Below are 20,711 nucleotides of genomic sequence, written 5' to 3' on the forward strand. Positions count from 1 at the left end.
GCCATTTCCTTCCGTTTTATCTTGTATCTAACTGTGTGTATGTATCCACACAGATGAACTTTCCAAACAAAAACTGGATCATAAACTTTTCAAGGAAGGCACCTGTTCTTATCTATACTGCCTAGTATGCAGTTAGTGGACAGATTTCCTTAAACACTGGGATTTGAGTGTGTGCAAAAACAGCAGGGCATACACTCGAGTTCAACAGTCACTGCAGTGATTGAAAAGAAGAGTCTCGGCTTCAGGTTCTTTTCACTCTGTTCCAGACATGGCACCAAGTATAACCTAGGATTTCTGTATCTCTTATTTTCCCTTTAACTTCTGGTCATGTTTTCCCCACATCTATCTCTTTTCTTTGCAAGTGTAAGAGGATTACAATGGGATTTTGAGATGGGCAGGGATTTCTAAATAGGAAATAAGCAATGCACTTTGGGTTTATTGTTCAACCTTCATGTCTATTGGCAACATATTTAGAAAATGGCTTCTAACCTGGCTCCATTTCCATGGGTAATGTCAAAATGTACCAACACTACAAGCAGCTGAGACCTGTAGATTGCTAAAATGGAGGAACAATTCCCTTGTCTTCAAAATGTGCTTTTTGGACATTTTCAATTACACTCTCAAGCAGTGTGTGTTCACTGTGTTCTTAAAAACGTCAATGCAGCTTGGTTTTCAAATGTCTTTTTCTAAAGGTACGTAGGATCTTTTCAGTCCTGAAGCTACTGACAACAGAAATGGCTGCAACAGGTATCAGAGGACATGTTTTACATTAAAAAAAAAAAAGCCTTCTCTAATTGCTTAAAATTCTGGGCCATATGATCTCCTCTCTGTGTGTTATTTTCTTTCTGAGACATTGGGATCCGTTCTGGTCCATCTTTACAGCAGCCAGTGCCAGGGATCCCAGGGATCCATTTCTACAGCAGCTGGTGTGTACTCCTGGTATTATGTTGTTTTATTTTTGTTTTTGCAGGGCCAAAATGTCTCCTGAGGGTGGAGCACTCACGGGAGTGGAGCCTTCAAGCTGCCTTCACATGATGAATCGTGCTAAGCTGCCCTTTAGACTGATTTATTGCTTTACCGCTGCCTATTAAAGCGGCTCCCACGTGTGAGGAGCACTGACAGGCGGAGGGCAGGAGCGCAGAGGGCAGTTGTCCCCTGCGCAGCTCGGTCCCATAGACCTGCAGGGACAGGGAGCAGCAGGAATGGGTCGCTACTCGGGCAGGAGCAGCAGGCTCATCTTCATGTGCTTTGTGACCCTGGTCCTTTTTGCTGTCGAGATCTCGGTAGCATACGTTGGCAATTCTCTTTCCTTAGCTTCAGATGCCTTTGCAGTTCTCTCCCACCTCATCTCCATGATCATCGGCTTGCTCGGGGTGAGGTTCAGCCGCGTCAGATGGCACAAGGCAAACACTTTCGGCTTCTCCCGGGCAGATGTGCTGGGAGCCTTCGGCAACTCTGTTTTTGCTGTCGCTCTGATGTTCAGCATCTTCATCGAGGCGATCAAGAGGTACATCAATCCTCAGAAGACAGAGAAAGCTCTGCTTGTCCTCATTGTCGGGATCGCAGGTCTGTTCTTCAATGTGTTCAACTATGTTATCTTCATGGACTGCTGTTACTGTCGTGCACCCCAAGGAGACCCTGAAACAGGTAAATAATCTAATACAGTCACTATGCATCTCAGCATGCTGTTTCCAATTAATGACTTTTCTAGAGACTATTGACTGTTTTTCTGAGATGAGCAAGTAAAATGTCATAGTTTTTTTCTATTCTTTTATTAGTAAGGGTAATGGATGCAATGCCTGAACTGGTATGTGCTTCCCACTTATTCTGTAAGGCAGCTATTACTAAATGTGCTTCTCAGTAAATAATGTGTGAGTTGTGTATAGATTGGCTTTCTAAAGTGAACAGTGACTTGCAAGATAAATTTTTTCCCTAATCCTCTGGCTGGAAAACGTGGGACAAGGTGTAGTACAGATGTGCTATGACCGTAAGGAGATTCTTACTAGGAAAAACGTGTTCCTGAAACACCAATTGTCCACAGGCAATAACTCTCAAAAATTGAGTCATTCTGCTGTAACTTTCTTCCAGGACCTGATTATCTTTTGCAAAGAATTCACAGTTTGTACAAGAAGAAAGAATAGGTCAAGACGAAAGGGGAGTCTCAGCCTTCTTTGAATTGGGGCTGAGCAGTTGAAGATGGCTGTTCTGAGAATATTTGAACGATGAAAAACTTGTGAATTCTTTGCTGCTGTTCATTAGCATGAGCTTTAGAGGGAGGCAGAGGAGAACCGGGGGTACTCTGCTACATAAATACTTCGTCCACATGCCTGCAAAAATGTTAGACTGCAAACAGCCCATTGTCTTCTGTAAAGAATTTGCAGGAGGTTCTGTTGAGCTCACGGAGGTGTAGCCTTTCAGTTTGTTTTCCTCAGCAGAGGTTTTTCAAATTTCAAATCTCAGCATAGGAATTCCAAATCCAAAGAGATGAGGACCCTTTATTTTATTCCTGCAGAAAATGCCTCACTTTATTTCACGTAAGATAGATGTGTGTGTACACTCTCTCTCTCTCTGTATGTGTATATATATGTATATATATGTATATATATGTACACACACACATACAAACATATTTCTTAAAAAGAGAAATATTTGAGTTGGGATAGGAACCAGATATTTGCAAAACATTAACTGGACATCCTGGTGGAATAGCTGAGAGACCTGTCTAACAAAGCAGCGGCTTTTATACACTGCTCTATGTGAGGTTCAGCTTTAAGGCTGGACAGGGCTTTGGAGGTTCTTGTTCTCCCATGCCGGAAAATAAAGTTTGTTAGTTTACATTTAAGTGTTTAATATGTTTCCTATAGGACTTAAAGTGGACAATATTTCTGTTTATTACAGCTACCTCCAAACAATACTAAAGGTTTAATTTTACTGGTGTTTTACACCAAAGCCACATGCACAGCTTTTGTCTGTCCATTATTTCAGATGCCCAATTCTTTAAAATTTGAGCTGCTCTTAGACAAAAGCAGTGGCAGGATGTAATTAGCAGGGGGGGAAGGATGGGGGTTAATGGTCTTTTACCTTTGGGACTGTCACCAATTCCTCGCAAAGTCATGATCTCTGTTTGTGGTGGCTTTGTGGAAGAAAACCTGTTTCATCCTAGCAGAAAATTGTGCCTCTGGGTGCAGTCAGGGAGGAGAAACACACCAGCACTTAAAGCCAAAAATGGAGAGTGTCAGGCAACTAGGAAATTAACCAAAATTAATGCAGTTGTGTGGGTAAATGCTGTTCTCCCTCAACTTCGAGGATGCTGCTTCTAATGGCTCACTGGGACAGCACAGCCATGGACGTATGTCCAGATTTTGCTCTGAGAAGTGCCTGGCAGCTCCGTTTTGCCTTCAGTTGTATAAGCCATGGATGAATGTTGTGCTGTGCCATAAACACAATGTGTAGATTTGTCTGGGGTTTTGTCCTCGTTTCTGGTAAGGTAGGTCTTCTCCGCCTGTGGTGATGGCAAAACAATGCCATTTAATACTGCAGAGAGAATGCTCCTTTTTCTGGACTTGATTTTATAATCCTCACTTTAAGTAAAATTTCACATTTATTTCTTCTAATTCAACTTGAGTAGGATTTTTTTTAATGTTTCTTTGAAAAGAAATGTTATTCAAAAAATTGTATTCTGAAAGCATATAAATAACACTTTTACATTATACATATACTTCTTATATGTATTAAAAATGTGAAAAAAGAGGGATTCCTTCTCTTTCTCTTCTCATTCTGCGTATGAGGAAAAGATACTCTTTCCTCTCGCTTAGGAGGCGGAAATCATGGCAAATTTTCTGGTGCGTCAACAGCACTAGCAAAAATGGAAGGGGATGGTCATGGTCTCTGAATCACCCTGGTGCAATCCAGCGGTGCACAGGCGATACCCTCGATGACACCTGTGCAATCTCTCGACGTCCAGTGATCAGTGAAGGCTAAAGGTTTGCGGAGAAGCTCTCTGCTTGCTAGGCTTTTCTGGGAAGCGGGAGAGCTGGCTTCAGATCTCCGTTCCCCATGCAGGGAATGGACTTAAACAGCACTCTTCTCCCTTTTATGTGATTTTGCTTCACTTTGAAAAACTCAAAGCAAAAAATAGAGCGGTTCAGTCATCAGGGGCTGGGAGAGCCTTGACTACAACAAACATGGCTGCTGGGGTCTGAGCGTCAGTGGGCACCAACAGCGCTGCTCACAGGTGCCCACCTGGCTATCCATCCTTTTCCTTTGCCTCTCCTCATTCAGCTCACTGCAACATCTGCTCCTCAGGTTCTCGTCTTAAAAACGTACTCTTCTCAAGCAAGCATAAGCACACTTTTCTGAGCTGCCATAGCCAGCCTTCCCTGCTTGCTCAACCAGGCGGGCCCAGCCAACCTCCTCGGCCCTCCGGCTGGGCTTGGTGTGCCTCTCACCCCTCACTCCTCCACTCCTCCCTTTTCTCTGGTTCTTGCTATCCTCTGGCTCTCTGTCCAGGTCCTAAGTATTCATCCAATGCATTCTCCTTTGTCTCTGGAGCACATTCAGATTCTCACTAGTTGTGTCTGCCAGCTGTAAGCACCCATCTCTCCCTGCCTGCTTAAATGATGATCTCTGAATCCATCCTGGATGGTGAGACGGACGTCTAGGTCTATCTTTGCACTTGATTCGGGCAGTCTAGTTCCCCGTGCTACATTATATATTACAGGTATAAAATGTTTTTATACTCTACTGGAACTGCCAGGTAGAGGTGTTTGGGCCGGCTGGGCTGTCCACGGCAGCATGGAAAGCAGCACAGCCCGGTTATTGCTTTGACTGAAAATCCAGGAAATACTTGCTAAAACATAGAAATATTAAAGCTACCCTAAGAAACTTCTACCAGAATTATCATTCACAAAACCCTCTTTTTACTGTTTCTGTTGGAAGTGACAGAGCAGCTTTAGCCAGAGTTTTCTGACAATTTTGAGGTCTGGTATCTTGCACGGAAATGAAGATTATGACAGTGTAATAAGCAGCTGAAAATAAAATCAAGCTCTTACAATAAATACCAGACAACTGACCATACACCTTATAGTCAGTCATAAAAGTGCAGAAGCCTGTTTTACTGCACACAGAAATCAGTTTACTTCTGTTTGTGTAGCTCAGTGTAATCATCTCTTCTGCTCATTTCTATATGATTTTCAACTGTTGGGGGACCACAGTTTGAAAAGCACCACGTTAGTCTGGTTACAGTACTCCTCTGTTGTTTGTCTTGAGAAAAATAATAAAGATTGAATGTGGAGGAAACATTTGTCCTGTTGTCATGTGATCTGTACTGAGGGGGGAGGGAGGGGGGCAGTAGGGACTGAAGAAGACACTGCCCAGCCCAACCTGTTTGGTACTGAGCCACGCATGCAGCATCTGGTGCTGTGAGAAACCAAGCTAATCTTCTAATACAAGGGCTCATGGTCCTCGCACAGTTCACAACTCATTAAATAAAGCTAAGTGGCTTGCTTTTATGTTGGTAGCTGCAATGTAGCATGCATTTGCACGAGCTTTTTACGTGATAAGACCACTGGGTCTTCATTCTCCTATCTCACTCTGCACCAGCAGCCTGCCTCTCAGATAAGAGGTAGCATGTAAGCTAGCAGTCACATAAATGGAAAACATGCCTTCTTTCTCCTCCTGGACCTTATGCAGAGTAAGAGTGTTTATTCTGAGCCTTGCTTGGAGGCATCTCTCTTTTCCCAAGCTTTTGTAGGTAGGATTGGGTTGGGGATATATGCGTGAATGAATTGAGATGAAGAAAGGGAGCAGCTTTAACTGGCTGGGTGATTTGAGAGGGCTTTGTTGCTATAATGTTCTGAACTCGATTTTACGTGGATATTGTTGCAAACATACTGATCCCAGGGTATGTGAGAACATTTATAGGCCAAAAGAAGTGGATAAGCGGCTGCTTGACCTGTGTCTTAATGCCAGGGGCCATTCCAGAGGAGACCTGGTGAGCAGAACCATGCAGATATTGGAACACAATTGTATTTTGCTCTGCACTCTCTGACTGAGCAGACCCAGCAATATATATATACTGCAGGAGATAAAAGTGCTCTAGGGATTGGAAATATTTTTAAAATGCTCAAAACTCTATTTTAAATGGAGACTTGGAGCTATGCTGCTGTGTGACCACAAGTATAGAAGAAATGGGTGCTCTGTTAGCACTTAATTTCTTTTTCCATCGTCTTCCCACAAAATCTGCTTTACAAAGCAGCTTGAGCTGCAGATCTCAAAACAACTCCCTAAAGGAACTGTTCCTTTATCCCCATTTTTAGTGGTGTAAAGAAAATGTGACTTGACAGACCTGTCTTCCTGCAAGGAAAAATGGACAGAAGAAACCAGTGCTCAATACGTGGGATTGCTCTGTCTCTGAAATGCAGAAGTCACCATGTAAATGCTTAAAACCAATCACTTTATTCACCTCTATTTAAGAAGAGAAGAATGCATTCTCTGGTCTGAACAAGTTTCTCTCTGAGAAGTGTTGCGGAACTGGTGCCAGATTGCACCAGCCCGATGGCTTGGGGACTTTTTCGAGGAATGGTGAAGAGCCCTGGGTTTAACACCTATAATGAGAAACCTTGGGCTTACCATGCTTTTCTGACGTAAGCCTGAAAGCTGTTCCTGAAGGTCAGCATTACTACGTCTATTTTACCTCTATTTCAAATATATCTTCATCAGGCTGATGCTACTCTTCCCTGAGAGCACCAGTCTTTAGTAAACACTTCATGCCAATTCGTGCCCTGACTACATTCACAGCCAGATGCTGGTCACACATGCAAAACCTGAGTTTACCACCAAACAGTTGCTGCAGTCACACAATGCATCCTCACAGATTTATGCTACCTAGGTAGTGCACCATGGTATTCAACTCCTAGATGCTTGCCAGAGTAATATATGTAAATAAGGGGACATATGTCCCTTTATGTGTGTTTATTTCCATAAGTCCCAGAGGTGTTAGGGCATTGGCATGCAGGTAACCAAAGCCCACTCTAACCAAATATCTAGATTTTCTGGCTTTGATTTCTATAGCATCACTGGAGTTAGTCCTCTCAAGTGGAACGAAAAAGCAAGGGAAACTTTCAAAGTAATTTTTAGCATTTATCAGATACATAAGACTGGACACATATCTTTGCTGCATGATGTCTTCTTTAGTTAAATAGTGTGCCAAATAAACCTCACCAAAATCTACCAAAGCTTTTCTGAGCAGCTACCCCCAAAGGTGACCAGATCTGTGTTAACATTAGCTGAAGCTCTGATGCAGAGTCTTCAAGACAGACAAGACAAGTGGGAAGAGACTGTGAAAGTCTACACAGCAGCATGCTGCTCTGAATTTTCTTCAGTTACTATTATTTTTTTTTTGAATGCTTTATTCTCTTCAAATAAGCCTCAAAAGCTGATCTAATGGGGAGATGTTTTACTTTCTCCAGTTATTTTCAAGCAGAAAATTTTGCATCCAAACAAGCAAACCCAAATATTTTGGGGCTAACTTTTGGCCAAAATGGAAAGTGCAGAACGAGCATTTTTAAGTCTGTAAGGAAAGAAAGCAAAGTGCCCCTGCATGGTTTAAACAATCATATAAGAGTAAGTTCAAAACTTGTGAACCCAGATTCCAACAGTACTGGTACTACTGAACTTTGGGTATCTACATTCAGTTTCAACCTTGAACCAGCTTCATAGTAATGACACAGACAGATTGGCTGGGTTGCATCACAGTATCTGTGGTGAGTTGTAAGGAAATGAAAGGACTGAAAGAGATCTAAGTTCAAAGTCATAAACAGCCTCAATACAACAGCAATTTTAAGGGCACACTATATATGTTCATTGCTATTGTTTTGTTTGGACAGCTATTCTGCACGGGCACGGTTCTGTTGTTGTTTTCTTTTTCTTTTTTCTTTCTTTTTTTAATCAGTTTCAGACTAGAAATGCTGCTGGGACAGAAAATGAAGTTCTTGCAGACTCAATATAACTTACAATGATGAAATCAGTGACTGGCTGTCTTCTCCTCATGGTCTTTGCAACATGTTACATAACTGCCTGGTTACCAAAATTAAATCAGGGTTGGAAAGGTTACGTGGGAATACATAGATATGGGAAATTTAGCAGAACTACACAGTTTTAGAAGTGGATTATCAAATAGTCAGAATATTCAAGGAAGCACTGGCCAGGTGGTAGAGCATGTACTGACTGGGTAAGTCCTGAAGGAGGTGGAAGGCGATCTCTGCCTGGGACAACCCCAGAGCTGCTGTGAAGAGTCACAGCTGCCCTTGCAGCAAGCAGGAGCCACCACCTCTGCACACAGCAGCAGAGGCTGGCAAAGCTCTTACCCAGACTGCCGAGTCTTACTGGAGGGACAACTTTTAGGTTTCTGCTGCCTGAGTGAAGCAGACCTAATGATTTCCCAGTCCTTCAGCCCTTTGGTGTGCGCCAATAAACCCCTTTCTGATCTGACTAGAACTAGAGGGAGATAAGAATACAGTGAACATACAACCAGGAAGAAGAGACCTACAGACAGAGTGCTCTTCTATCAACTGTATTGTGCAGTAAGGTTCGCTGGTGTTTATTTTGTGACTCATCTTGCAGTCAAATTTATCTGTGACAGAAGCCAGCCACATTGCTTCCATTTATGGATTTGACCCAGTATTCCTAATCTACAGAAATAAGTTTCACAAAAGATTATCGTCTTACAGAGCCCCTCAAAGCAATTTGCTGTGCGAGGTGCAGACAAGAACCTCCCAAGGCTGCCGCCAGGTGTTGCTGGAATGGCCGTGGTTTGGGCTCTGTACAAGAAGAGAAACACAAGCACAAAGGTCCCGTCTCACCCACCTGTTGGATTTCAGGCTCTTACAGATAGGGATGGTCTTTAAATGCAATGTGCCTAGTGTCGGCCTTGGCTTCTCACTGCAAGTGTAATAGTTTCTTCCTGCAGCCTTACAGAGGCACGACTCTTCTTCCTCATGTCTGGTGGTGTGTGGGCGTTTGTTTCTTTCATCCTTTAGGTTCTTCCAGATCATTCCCGAAATAGCTTTCATAAATCGTTTTGCTTTTATGATAGGTTAAAAAGTAATCTCAGTCAGAACTTTGATAGGCAGTGTTAACTGATCTCTCTTAAATATAGTGTCCATAATTAGGTCTTTGTTTTGGTGATTATTATTATTATTTTACTATCTGAATCCTATAGCAACACGAGGCTGTGAGTAATGTTATTTTCATTCTTCATTCAGCCGTGGAAGAATATTACTATTGTTACTGCTGCTACTGTTGTCTAATATTTCATAATAATACAGAGATATCCTATTTTCAAAGGCTGGTAATGGCTTCTCTGCAGGGAACAGCTAAGTAGATTTTAACCTGTCATCTTGAAAATAGGTAGTTTAAGGAGGAGGCGATCACAGCCTGCAAAAGCATGAGTGGCATGGGGAAGGTCAGTAGTCCTTGCCTGTTCATTCTGTTCTCTAATTCAAGAACTAAGGATCCAGGGAGAAAGAGGTGAATTCACCATGGGTAGAAGACATGTTAAGTTTACACTGATGAGTGAAAGGCTGGGCAAGTACATGAAAGAGAAATTCATTGAAGGCTACTAGATGCAGAGGTATCTAGCTCAGAAACTCACTTGAGCTGAAAACACTTGAAGGATGGAAGTGTATTTTGGGGAAGTATCATATAGGATATGATATCAATAGGAGTTGGACTCGATGATCCTTGTGGGTCCCTTCCAACTCGGGATATTCTATGATTCTGTATATACTTACCCTACTCCTACTGCTACCTAAGCATCCCACATGGCCAAAGTCGGGGTAGGCTGTTAGATATAGGGGCTGACCCCTCGCGGCTGTTTTACCTAAAAGTGCTAACAACTGGTGCGTAGAGAGCCTTAAACACTTGGCACACAGAAATCCTGAAGCTTGCAGAAGTGCTTTGGGACTTTGCTGTTCAGAAGGAAAGTTGTCTTGTTCAGAAGAATTTTACCAATTCCTGCTTCTGATTAGGGTGGGGAAACTGCAGCAACAGGTTTTCTAGCAGTATTGTAGCTGAAAATAAAGTTGACAAATAATTCAAGAAGCATTGGACAACCTTTTCTGAACCTGCTATTAAGGCCTTGTTCTACTCAATGTATTCAGAAATAGAGGGAATTGGGATATTTGGGCTGGTTGTTCTGTTTAATAGCACATAGCTTGCTCAGGCAATCTCATTTGTGGAGGGGTGAGTGGTACTATGGCATTATACTGTTGGATGCCTACAGCCAGCGTAAAACACACAGGGGTGCTAAGCACTCTGCAGAACAATTGGGACCATGTCTCCTTTCTAAAAGGATTCAAGGTCCAACTCCCCAATACTGCAAGTGGATCAGTGCAAGCAGAACCACAAGGGAAATCCCCAGTAAAAGGATTGGTGGCTCCTACATGCAGGATCAAGACTTTCTTTAGGTCTATGTGGAAGGGGATCGAAGTGCAAAGGAGCAACAGGGATAAGACACACGCTCTTTATTCTGGAGAATGAGCCAAATTAATTATTCTTGTTATTGAAAGTGGCTTGACTTACTAAACAAGAATGGTTGATGTAACTTTGTTCAGATGACAGTTTTGAGAGTTTGTTGGAAGTGATTGCAGTGCATTGATGAACAGACTTGGGGAGGCTTTGTGGGGTGCATTGTGGGGTGACTGAAAGCTTGGGTTTCTGAGAGGCTTCTGACCAGAGGCTTTCTAGCGGCCACAGGATGAAGGGAAAGTTCTTTGCATGGATAAACTGGTCAGAAGCCAGGAAACAAGAAGCAGGAGAAAATGATCATGTCAAAAGAAATGTTCACTAAATGCTCCAAAGAAATGTTTGCTAAGTGCTCAGAGGACAGAAAGTAAATCAAATATTGGGCAGGAGTGGGGAAGGAGTAAAGACCCTGATCCAGAAGGAGGAGGAAGAATCAGTGGATCAGCAGACACAGGCTCGGAGCTGAGGCTCTTAGCATGTACTGCTCCTGACTTGTTCAGTGAGTCATCTTTAATTGTGCTCCATCTGAGGGGACTTAGTCACAACCTTATTTGGTGAAAATAATATTTTTAGTACGGTTTCTTCAAAGCAACTGCGATATTTGTATGTTTTTGAAGTGAGTTCCGGGCTATGACATGTTATACTTTTCAAAGAGAATTAATGTATATTTTGCACAGGAAGATTAATGATGTTTCAGCTACTGTATTATACATAGTCCTAAAATAAGAACCACTGATAATTCATTCCAGTTCTATGCAGTTGCAATAAACTGGGCTTTAGTGATTTTTCTGACTGTAAAGTGAAGTGCCAGAGGCAGCGTTTGCTGTCATTAATTATACTAAAGAAGATATAGCCTGTCTTTAAGTTTTTGCTTAAACTTCTTGTAATTTTTGCATAGTTTTCTTCTCTTTTTTCCTAGCTCTGTCACGCTGCTTTTTATTTGGCACTACCATTTAAAGTCTCTCATCATATGTTGCTAGGTCTAATGTTGTAGCTGCAATGTGTGTTGATGCAATTATGCTATCTGCTCCCACTGCTGTGTTCGTCTTTATGATACACTTTTCTTGAAAGTCTTCTTTTCAATTCATTTATTTTTATGCATCTGTTAATTTTGAGTATTGCAGGGTACTTTCATCACTTGGGCATTGAATGTGGGAAGGACGTAGAAAACAATATCCAGTAACTGGGAGGTGTGCTTGTTAATCCTTGCAAATACATGAGAGGTTATCCCCTGGATGGCTGCTTATGTCCACTCCACAAGTTAAGATGTGTTTTGGGTTATAATTAAAAAAAAAAAAAAAAAAAAAGGTTTGGTTGTGTACACAGAATTTAGTTGGAACTAAGAGGCCTCGTTTAAAAGATGTATTCAAGCAAAGCATTGAACTTAGTTAACAGCAGTACCGATGCAATTGCTTTGGACTTAAGATTCTCGTGGCATTTAATTAATTTCTGGTTGTAGAGAAGAGCAGCTCGGTAGGAGGGACATGATAGTGTTGCCCAGCCGTGCTGGTCCATAACCTGATTGCAATATATGGTTTGTCAAGCGTGGTGAAATGCCTGACGTGGCACTTCAGCACGGATTGTAGTTGCGGAAGCACAACTCCAGCACTGCTGTGTGTCTTGGGTAACAGAAACACTCAGCATCTCACAGGGTGTAACTTCAAGGACCTTATTTTCTTTAGGCCTCACATCTTTTATTTAAGTTTATTCTGCTTAGGCCTGGTTCTGATTTTCGTTCTTTATCTGCTTCTGAAGTGATAGAGGAAAAAAAAAAATGGTATGATGACCCCAAGTCCAGTTTGGGATCGCTGGAGGTCTAGTGACATCGGCTGTCGTTTCTGAGGGCCAAGCAGTTGCGAATGCCTTAATTTCCTGGCACCCCCTGTAATCACCAGCCGCTCCCCTCGCCTCAAAACGCTGTGCCGGCGGCCGGGCGCTGTCCTCTTCCCCTTGCAGGCAGGGCTGCCACTGTCCCGAGGACTGTCACGACAAAGCCCCCACGAACAGCGGAGCCATCCCCGTGCCGGGCGCACCCGCACGAAGCCACCTTTTCTCCGCGGGATGGCGCACGCCGCCCCCGGCCGCCGCCCGGCCCAGCAGGGGGCTCCGTCCGTCTGTCGTCTGTCCGTCTGTCCGTCTGTCCGTCCGTCTGTCCGTCCGTCTCCCCCCTCTCGCCCTCCTCGCCCAGGCCGTCGGTACCGCGGCGCGGGGACGGCCCCTCCGCACCCACCTCCCGCCGTCGGGGCGGCCCGGGGGGGCTCCGGGCGAACCGGGGGGGGCTCCCCCCGAGCCCCCCGCGCCCCGACCTCTCCTCGCCGCCCGTGCGGGGCCGCCGCCGGTCTCCCCCCCCCCCCCCCCCCCCAGTGTCCCCTCGCCCCCCGTGTCCGCCACCGCCGGGGCTCCCCGCAGCCCCCCGGTACCGGCGGGGCGGGGCGGTTGGGGGGCGGTCGGGGGCGGTCCGCGGGGCGGGGCGGTGCCGGCGGCGTTAAGGGCCGGGCCGGGCCGGGCCGGGCCGGGCCGGGGTCGCTGCGGGTGCCGGCGGCGGTGTCGGTGCGGGCCATGGGGCGGTACTCGGGCAAGACGTGCCGCCTCATCTTCATGCTGGTGCTCACCGCCGGCTTCTTCGTGGCCGAGCTGGTGTCGGGCTACCTGGGCAACTCCATCGCGCTGGTGTCCGACTCCTTCAACATGCTGTCCGACCTCATCTCGCTCTGCGTCGGGCTCTCCACCGGCCGCATCGCCCGCCGCAGCCGCCGCGGGCCCCGCGCCACCTACGGCTACAGCCGCGCCGAGGCGGTGGGCGCCCTCAGCAACGCCGTCTTCCTCACCGCCCTCTGCTTCACCATCTCCGTGGAGGCCCTGCTGCGCCTGGCCCGGCCCGAGCGCATCGACGACGCCGAGCTGGTGCTCATCGTCGGCGCCCTGGGCCTGGCCGTCAACCTGGTGGGGCTGCTGGTCTTCCAGGACTGGGCCGCCTGCTGCCGCCGCCGCCCCACCCCGGCCCCGCCGCCCGCAGCCGCCGCCGCCGCCGCCCCGACGGGGGGGGCGCCCGAGCCGCGGGACGCCGCCGACCGAGCAGGTGCCTTTCGGCTGCAGCCTCTCCGGCCCCGCTCCCCGTGCCCCCCGCTTCGCTCCCAACCCTGCCCCGGCCCCCCCTGCCCGCCCTCGGTGCCGCCCCTCCCCGCCGGCTCCCCCCCCCCCCCCCCCGTCTGTGCGCGGCCGGCCGTGGGGGTGCGGGGTGACCTCGGGCTTGGCTTCTCGTCGTCTCTTGGAAAGGAGCTGGTCTTGAGAAGGTTGATGTTTTTTCTGTTTGTAGAACTTATACACAACACAGCGTTTCTTCTTTGAATGCAGGTGAATCCCCAAACGACCAAAAAAGCCCTGAAGAGGGGTCTGAGAGGAAAGTAGAGAAAAAGTCCGAAGCCTTGAACATCAGAGGTATGTATGCCATGGCAGCATGAGGCTAATGTTGCATTAACTTTAAACACTTTCTACCTTCCATTTAATTTTTTTTTTCCCCCCAAATGTCAGTGTGAGATGGAGCTGAGGACCCCTCTGCGTGTCTGGACACAGTTAGCAAAAAGGTTTTGGTCATGTTAGATAGCATGGGTAATGGCAAATCTATGTGGTGCTGGTTTGGCTCATTTTGGTTCTGTAGAAGACTGCAGCTGGGCTTTGTGGAAAGGAGCAAAGCTCCGTGCACTTAGCTCAAGCCACTAGAGGCCATAGAGGAAGGTCAAGCAGGTATCTATGAGACTTTTCTTTGTCATTGCATGACTAGTTGGGTGGTTCTCAAATTTGAAATGCTTTTAGGCAGAAAACAGAGCTTCTTTAAATCCCAGCACTGGTAGTCACAAGTTTTGTAGTCAGCACGCGGAGAAAGGTGTTGAAACCGGTATCTCTGTATGTGTTTTTCCAAGTCCTTGAACTGTGAACCTCTTCCTGAGAGAGTCTAGTACAGAGTCAAGCCCCTTTTATGTTCTGCTTTGGCAGATCTCTGTTATCTGCAGAGAGAAACATTATGACTACATCTAGGAATAAATTAACCAAGTCCCTGCATATAGGTATTTATATGCATATGGATTTATGTACCTATTCCTAACAGAGCACAAGGTGGTGTATTTGACAATGATTTTCCCTTCTAGGAAAGGACTGTTACAAAGACAAAAATAAAGTGATAGCCTCAGGCTTCTTGTGGTCACATAGCAGCATCTGAGAAGGTGTGGTCTTCCTCCAAAGTCATACAAGCGGGCATCACATGAATTCATCTGATGAGGTTGTCATGGCAGTCAGGCACCTATTTTTTTGGTTTGTTTATCTGTTTATTCAAAACAGATTAAAAAAATGCTTGCAGAGTTATGCAAATGTGTGTGTAGGGGAGGACACCTTGCAGACTAAACCACGTGCTAGAGTGACAACAATTGCCTGAATATCTAGGCATCAGTGTTGCTGGATTTTACGGCATTAAAGTGCTAGGAGTATTGGCATAGCAAACTGCCATCTTCAGGGATGGAGGAGAGAAGGATAAGAAACCAGTGAGTGTGTTTTAGGGAAGGCTGTATTTGCCTGAACAACAGTGTTTAGGCATACTGATGCTGGCAAGTGTCAAAGATGTCTGAAGGATGAGGAGTTTTTTATCAGTTATTTTAAGATGCCTGGCTTTCTTAAGTTGTAAAAAGATAATTTTTCTTTAGGTGCTACTTTAATTTTGTCTTTGCAAAATCCATTTTGGTTAGCCAGAGTTACAGATGTCTCTAAAATGCAAAATCTGTATTTGCTATTATGCAAATCTGAGTTTGCTATTATATAGCTATACGCACTTCACAGTCACTTGGTAAAAAATTAGGTACACTATAGAATCTGAGCCTCCCTAAAAAACTTGGCTGCACAAACAGGGTTGGTAGAGGAACTGCTTCCTTGGCTGTAGAAATGGTAAGAACAGGAATCCAGATATTCTGTCTAATTGGATTAATTATTGTAGTCTAAAATTATTCCTTTTACTTCTTGAACATATGCAGAGTAGTTCAGACTTTCCCACACAAGCTGTTGGAAGCTGTATGTTGTCTATAGTCTTACCTTAATGACTATTAAATAAAAATTGCCTTCCAGTTCTGTTTTTATACCCGTAGCGTTTGGGGGTCTACAGGGAAATGGGATCGTTTCTTTTCCCTCATGTGATGCATAACTGAGACATATGTATTAACCACTTTGCCTGTCAGTTAAATAAGCATTTTTCTAATTTGACATTCTCAATTCACAGTTTTTCAAAATTCTTACATGTATACTGGTTTTTTTTTTTTTTTTTTTTTTTAATTCAAAAGAAGTCTTCCTGGAACACTCTTCTTAAGCTCCATTCTTTAGTTAGTTACCTTAGAAATTGCATCCTGCCTATCCCTCTTGTTAGTGCAATAGCTGATGGCACATGCTGAATCCAGATTATTTATAAATGAAAGAGGAAACACTGCAACACTGTTACGGCAAGTGAAACTGTGTGGGAGTTTGCCAAATGGGGCAGCACACTCCTGACTCGAGCAGAAAGAGCTGGATTCAGTGCGAGTTTATGCTTTCTTATCTTATCCAAGTGGTTCCAAGGAACCCCGATGGTTATTGCCTCCATCCCTTGTGCTAAGGATCTGCGTTCCTGCACAGAGCTGGCATGGAGCAGCAGCACGGGCATGGTTCTAGGTCTGAAGAAACCCAGAATCCATCGTCACAGGAGTCAAAACTCTTAGCTGTGTTGTTAATGAGTTTCAGAGGAAGCCATTCGCAGCTTCTCTAGCCCGGAGGAAGGGATTACATTGGAGTGGGGCTTTGGAAATTGCTTGTAATAGGGACATTAAAAGGATTTGGCCCGTTTTATTCTGTCACATCCTCTGAATAACAAGTATTGTCAAAGGAATTAACCTCATATACGTAGAGGTACTACAGATTAGGCACAGGTTGGAATGAAACCTGAGTCTGAACAGTAAAGACAGAAAAAACTGGAGTATTTTCTAGCAGTGACAGGAAGAGACAAGATTATGCAGTGAGAAAAACAAAGAAAAAAATGAAGTCTTTACGCTATTGTAACTGTAGCAAGAACAGTGCTTTGTTCATTGCACTTGAAAGAGCAGTGAAGAGTTATTAAAAGAGCCTGTTTTCTGTCTTTACCTTGAGTGCAAAAATTTATCTATAGACATAAGAAGTGGTACACAGCATTCCTCTGAATTTAGAGCAGTACATGCACATTTTAAAAAAATGAACCAAACAAAACCACCTGTGGCATCCATGCACCTAACCGTTGAACTGGATTCTGGTCTTTTGTGAGTCTGAGCGCTAGTAGTGTTGGTGGGACAAAGTTTAATATTAGTAATCAAGCTTGATCCAAAAAAATTTAGTTTGGGAGCAGTTGGAACTGTAAGAATAGTCAATCCTTAGGTTTCACTCTAGTAATTTTTTGGGATTTCAACAGAGTAGTAGAAACTGATTGAGGAGAAATAATTATTAGTCACCGGGGGTGGTCTGTGGCTGACTTAGCTTCCAGGGTAGAACTGATAGATTTAGTCATCAATTTTTAATTGTGAGTTGAGATTTCATGTGCCAGGATCTCTTAATAATCTGCAGGCATTTAGGTAAAGACACTTTGTGTTGCCATGGCATTGGAGTTGGACTGCAGTTGCTAGCATACCCTATGTGTTTAATAATGCATCCCACTTAAGCAGCTGTGGTTTGGAGTCAGTATTTCCCTTGATGTTTTGTTCTGAAAGCTGTTATTGAAAAGTCTGGTAATGATTTGAGTGCTTGGAATATTGCATTTTTCATGTCAGGTAGAACAGACTTGAAAAATACAGCATTATTGCTGCTCAAAAAAAACAACCCCAAAAAACTAATGGAATTTTTCATTTGTTTCAGGTGTTCTTTTGCACGTTATGGGAGATGCACTTGGGTCTGTGGTTGTGGTAGTTGCTGCTACAATCTTCCATGTACTTCCTCTGGGGCCTAATGCTCCTTGTAACTGGCAGTGCTACATCGATCCGAGCCTGACAATAATTATGGTGGTCATCATCTTGTCTTCTGCATTCCCACTCATCAAAGAGACCTCAATTATTTTGTTGCAGATGGTTCCCAAAGGTGTTAATATGCAACTACTGAGTAAGTCAAATTTGTTGTTGAAATGCTATTAATTTTAATGATAGATTTCAATGCATATGTTATTTCTGGAATGACATGTTTGGATTATTTACTCATAATAGCCCTAAATTCTCAAGAACTGTGAGGAAATGGTCACGTGCCTGTGTCCTAGCAACATGACTCAAATCTCTCTGGATTAGTTAAAGCATGCATTTTGAGAATGTGGTACTCCAAAAACATCAAAAATACCCAGGTCTTGAGCTGTTAATGCTTTGTGTGGGGTGTTTGTGAAAGAAATGGCATTGAATTATAATATTTCCCAACCCTGCAGTGGCTTCTTCTGAAGGGCTTCCAAAACAGCTTAGAAAATTCTATTAAGACTGGCTAATTTTGTAGCTCCCTAGCACTGTTTGCACTGGTTAATTGTGGCATAGCACATATGTCTTTCTGGAGTTCTACCGCACTCAGGGTTAAACAAACCAGAATACGTGGACCTTGGCCAAGGAAGTGGTACTCCAACATTGCTTCTATAAGCTGTGGGTAAATGGCCAGTGGGCAGAGATGGTGTGGGCTCAGAAGGAGTGGAGGGGACTGCTTGCATGGTCACCTTGCATAAGAACCAAAGTCAGCAGGTAGCAGATGTGTCTTATTAAGTACAGCTCCTTGAAAGACTGGAGACCGCTCTTTTTGGATTAGGTTCTCAGTGAGGCCTAGCCAGCACACCAAACCATCTAACATCTTTCTCTTATGTTTTCCAGCTGACAGACTAGCTCGTGTGCCAGGGGTTAGCAGCCTGCATGAGGTGCATGTATGGGAGCTTGCAGGTGGCAAGAATATTGCTACTCTTCATGTCAAGTGCCAAACCCCTACTGATTACCAAGATGCTGCTTATAAAATAAGAAAGGTTTTCCATGAAGCAGGGATCCATTCTGTGACCATCCAGCCTGAGTACATTGACCACAAGACCTCCCACCTCCTGTGCAGCTCGCCCTGCATCTCAAAAGCTTGTGACTCTCAGCTCTGCTGCAGTCAGCAGGAGGCACCGCTGGCTAAAAGTAATGGCTATACCGAGAAAAACGATAGCTGCCTTTCTGCACTGCATAAAGACAATGGTTCAAGTAAAAGTGATATTGAAATCCCTATTGAGTGTGCACTGACAGAGAATAGTGTTAAAGACGAGAAAAATTGTGAAGTGTCTGACAAGTCGCAGTTGAGCAGTACGCGATTTTAAACAATTTGGTCTACTCTGTAAAATTTTTTCATAGAACAAAGGTGTCCAGGCAGGAAAGCGGGTCATCAGTGGTTGTAGCTGAAGTTAACGTGGCAAAAAGATTTCTGTGCTTTAGCTGTAAACCAAAATACACCTAAAAAAGCTTGTATCTGAAATAAGGGTTAATAGTTCCATGAAAAGTGTGCATTCATCTAAGAGTTTTCCGATACAGCCTAACACAGTTCCTTACCAAACCATGTGTGAATTCCTGTTGTTAGAGTGGATGAGGTGTATTGCTGTCCACCCTGATGCTTGCAGTGTATGACCAGTGCCACTGGGAATGAAACTCTTGCCTTTCTGTCAAAGTGAGCTGTTTCCTGAGAGCCCTGGTAGCGAGTTAATGATTGTACTGGGCTGAAGTACTGTATATTTATAAAAGACTTAAGTAGAGATGTTTTACTGATCCTCAAAACCCACTTTGCATAGACAGTTCATTTTTAGCAGTAACCGTCGTGCATCAGAAGTTTGTGAATGAAAATAATGGTGTCTGAGTGGAGGGGAAGCACTTGGGAAGGGTTGGCTTGCATTGTTTTTGTGACGCCTGTATTTGGGGACAGAGCAGAACCTGGTCTTGCTTCTCTGCTAGAACTGCTGGAGCCAGCCTAATCACAGATGAAGGATGCTAAAGAATATGCTCTGTGTCATGAAACTAAGGAATTACTAGCATTGTCTCTACTGACTTCGGCAAGCAAAAATGCAAGTAGTCAGCCAATTAACTTTTATCTTGTTCATTGTTGTGATTAAACAACTCAGTTCTTACCCATTGCCTCTATCCCCCAACCTCCCAAGCAACAGAAGTTATAATAGCCACAGTCTTATTCACTGTTGTGTGGAATGATTGCAGTATCTTTAACACTGAGCATCTGTCCTTATTCATGCTGAATAAATAAGCTAATGTGTCTATTATGAATAGTTAAAATTCTGCCATTCCATTATTAAGAGACAATTTAATATTAATTGAGAAATTCCATTTGAAGTTTTTTAAAACAGTGTTATAACTTAGAGGGAGCTTTTGTATAATAATATATATATATAGAAATACTGGGAGATTTTCCTATTTTAATCTCAATTATTTCTTGTTGATTTATTGTAAAAGTCTATGCCCTCCCCTCTGCCCTGCTTCTCCTCCCCAAACCCAAAGGTGCATTTTGAAGTATTTAGTGAAGCATTTCCATTCTCCTGTTTGCTGCTGCTTCTTTCTGAAGACATGCAAGGGTGCTTTAAGGAAAACAAGATGACTTGCCCTGTCAGCAGTGTTGGATTTTGGTCGGGTCTGCTCTCTGGGTTTTTGGAAGAGGGAACCCACTACCTAGTACACACTGAGGGCAGTGCTTAGCCTCACTGTGGATCTGATCCAGAAGCTTTCAAATACATTTTTTTTTTTCAAAAGCAGCTTTTCAGTGCTCCATGTGGCCTGGACAGGCTACTTAGCAGTTCACAGAGACACCTTTAAAAAATAGTGGTGTCTTTACCTCAGGGACAGCTTAGTGGAAAGGGCAAATTGATTTCCTGCTGGGCTGGGAAAATACCAAGACCTGGTAGGACCGTGACTGGCTCTAAAGCAGCCAGCTCCTTAATAAGGATGGTTACGTTAAAGTCAATGAATATTAAAACACACAGCAGGGTATTTTGCTGCTTGGAAAATGATATTTACTGGACCAGTGATTGCAGTCTAAATTGCACACCTCTAGGTTTGTACCTACCCCTTTTGAACCAATTCTTGGGTGAATTAATGTATTTTATAGCCTTTCAATGTGGGTTTGTATTATATAAATTAAACTATTTGTTAATAACATTAAAAGCTTAA

At 44.0% G+C, this 20,711-nt stretch overlaps 1 protein-coding gene across 1 annotated transcript; it reads left to right on the forward strand.

The window, feature by feature from the left end:
- The first annotated feature begins 12,981 nt into the window (after positions 1-12,981).
- SLC30A10 (solute carrier family 30 member 10) lies at positions 12,982-19,016 on the forward strand. The gene is made up of 4 exons (XM_083829653.1): positions 12,982-13,603; positions 13,879-13,962; positions 17,416-17,655; positions 18,393-19,016. Exons 1-4 carry the CDS (start codon positions 13,084-13,086, stop codon positions 18,863-18,865), a joined length of 1,317 nt encoding a protein of 438 aa, XP_083685779.1. The 5' UTR covers positions 12,982-13,083; the 3' UTR covers positions 18,866-19,016.
- The last annotated feature ends 1,695 nt before the right edge of the window (positions 19,017-20,711 follow it).

This window comes from Anser anser (assembly GCF_964211835.1).
Source record: "Anser anser genome assembly, chromosome: 3".
NCBI classification, from domain to species: Eukaryota; Metazoa; Chordata; class Aves; order Anseriformes; family Anatidae; genus Anser; species Anser anser.

What these genes read in the sequence shown, in the direction of transcription:
- SLC30A10 (XM_083829653.1), top strand. Translation starts at nt 13,084, where the DNA reads ATGGGGCGGTACTCGGGCAAGACGTGCCGCCTCATCTTCATGCTGGTG. An exon ending in CGAAGCCTTGAACATCAGAG is followed by an intron (nt 13,963 to 17,415) that starts GTATGTATGCCA and finishes CATTTGTTTCAG; the next exon opens with GTGTTCTTTTGCACGTTATG. An exon ending in TGTTAATATGCAACTACTGA is followed by an intron (nt 17,656 to 18,392) that starts GTAAGTCAAATT and finishes TATGTTTTCCAG; the next exon opens with CTGACAGACTAGCTCGTGTG.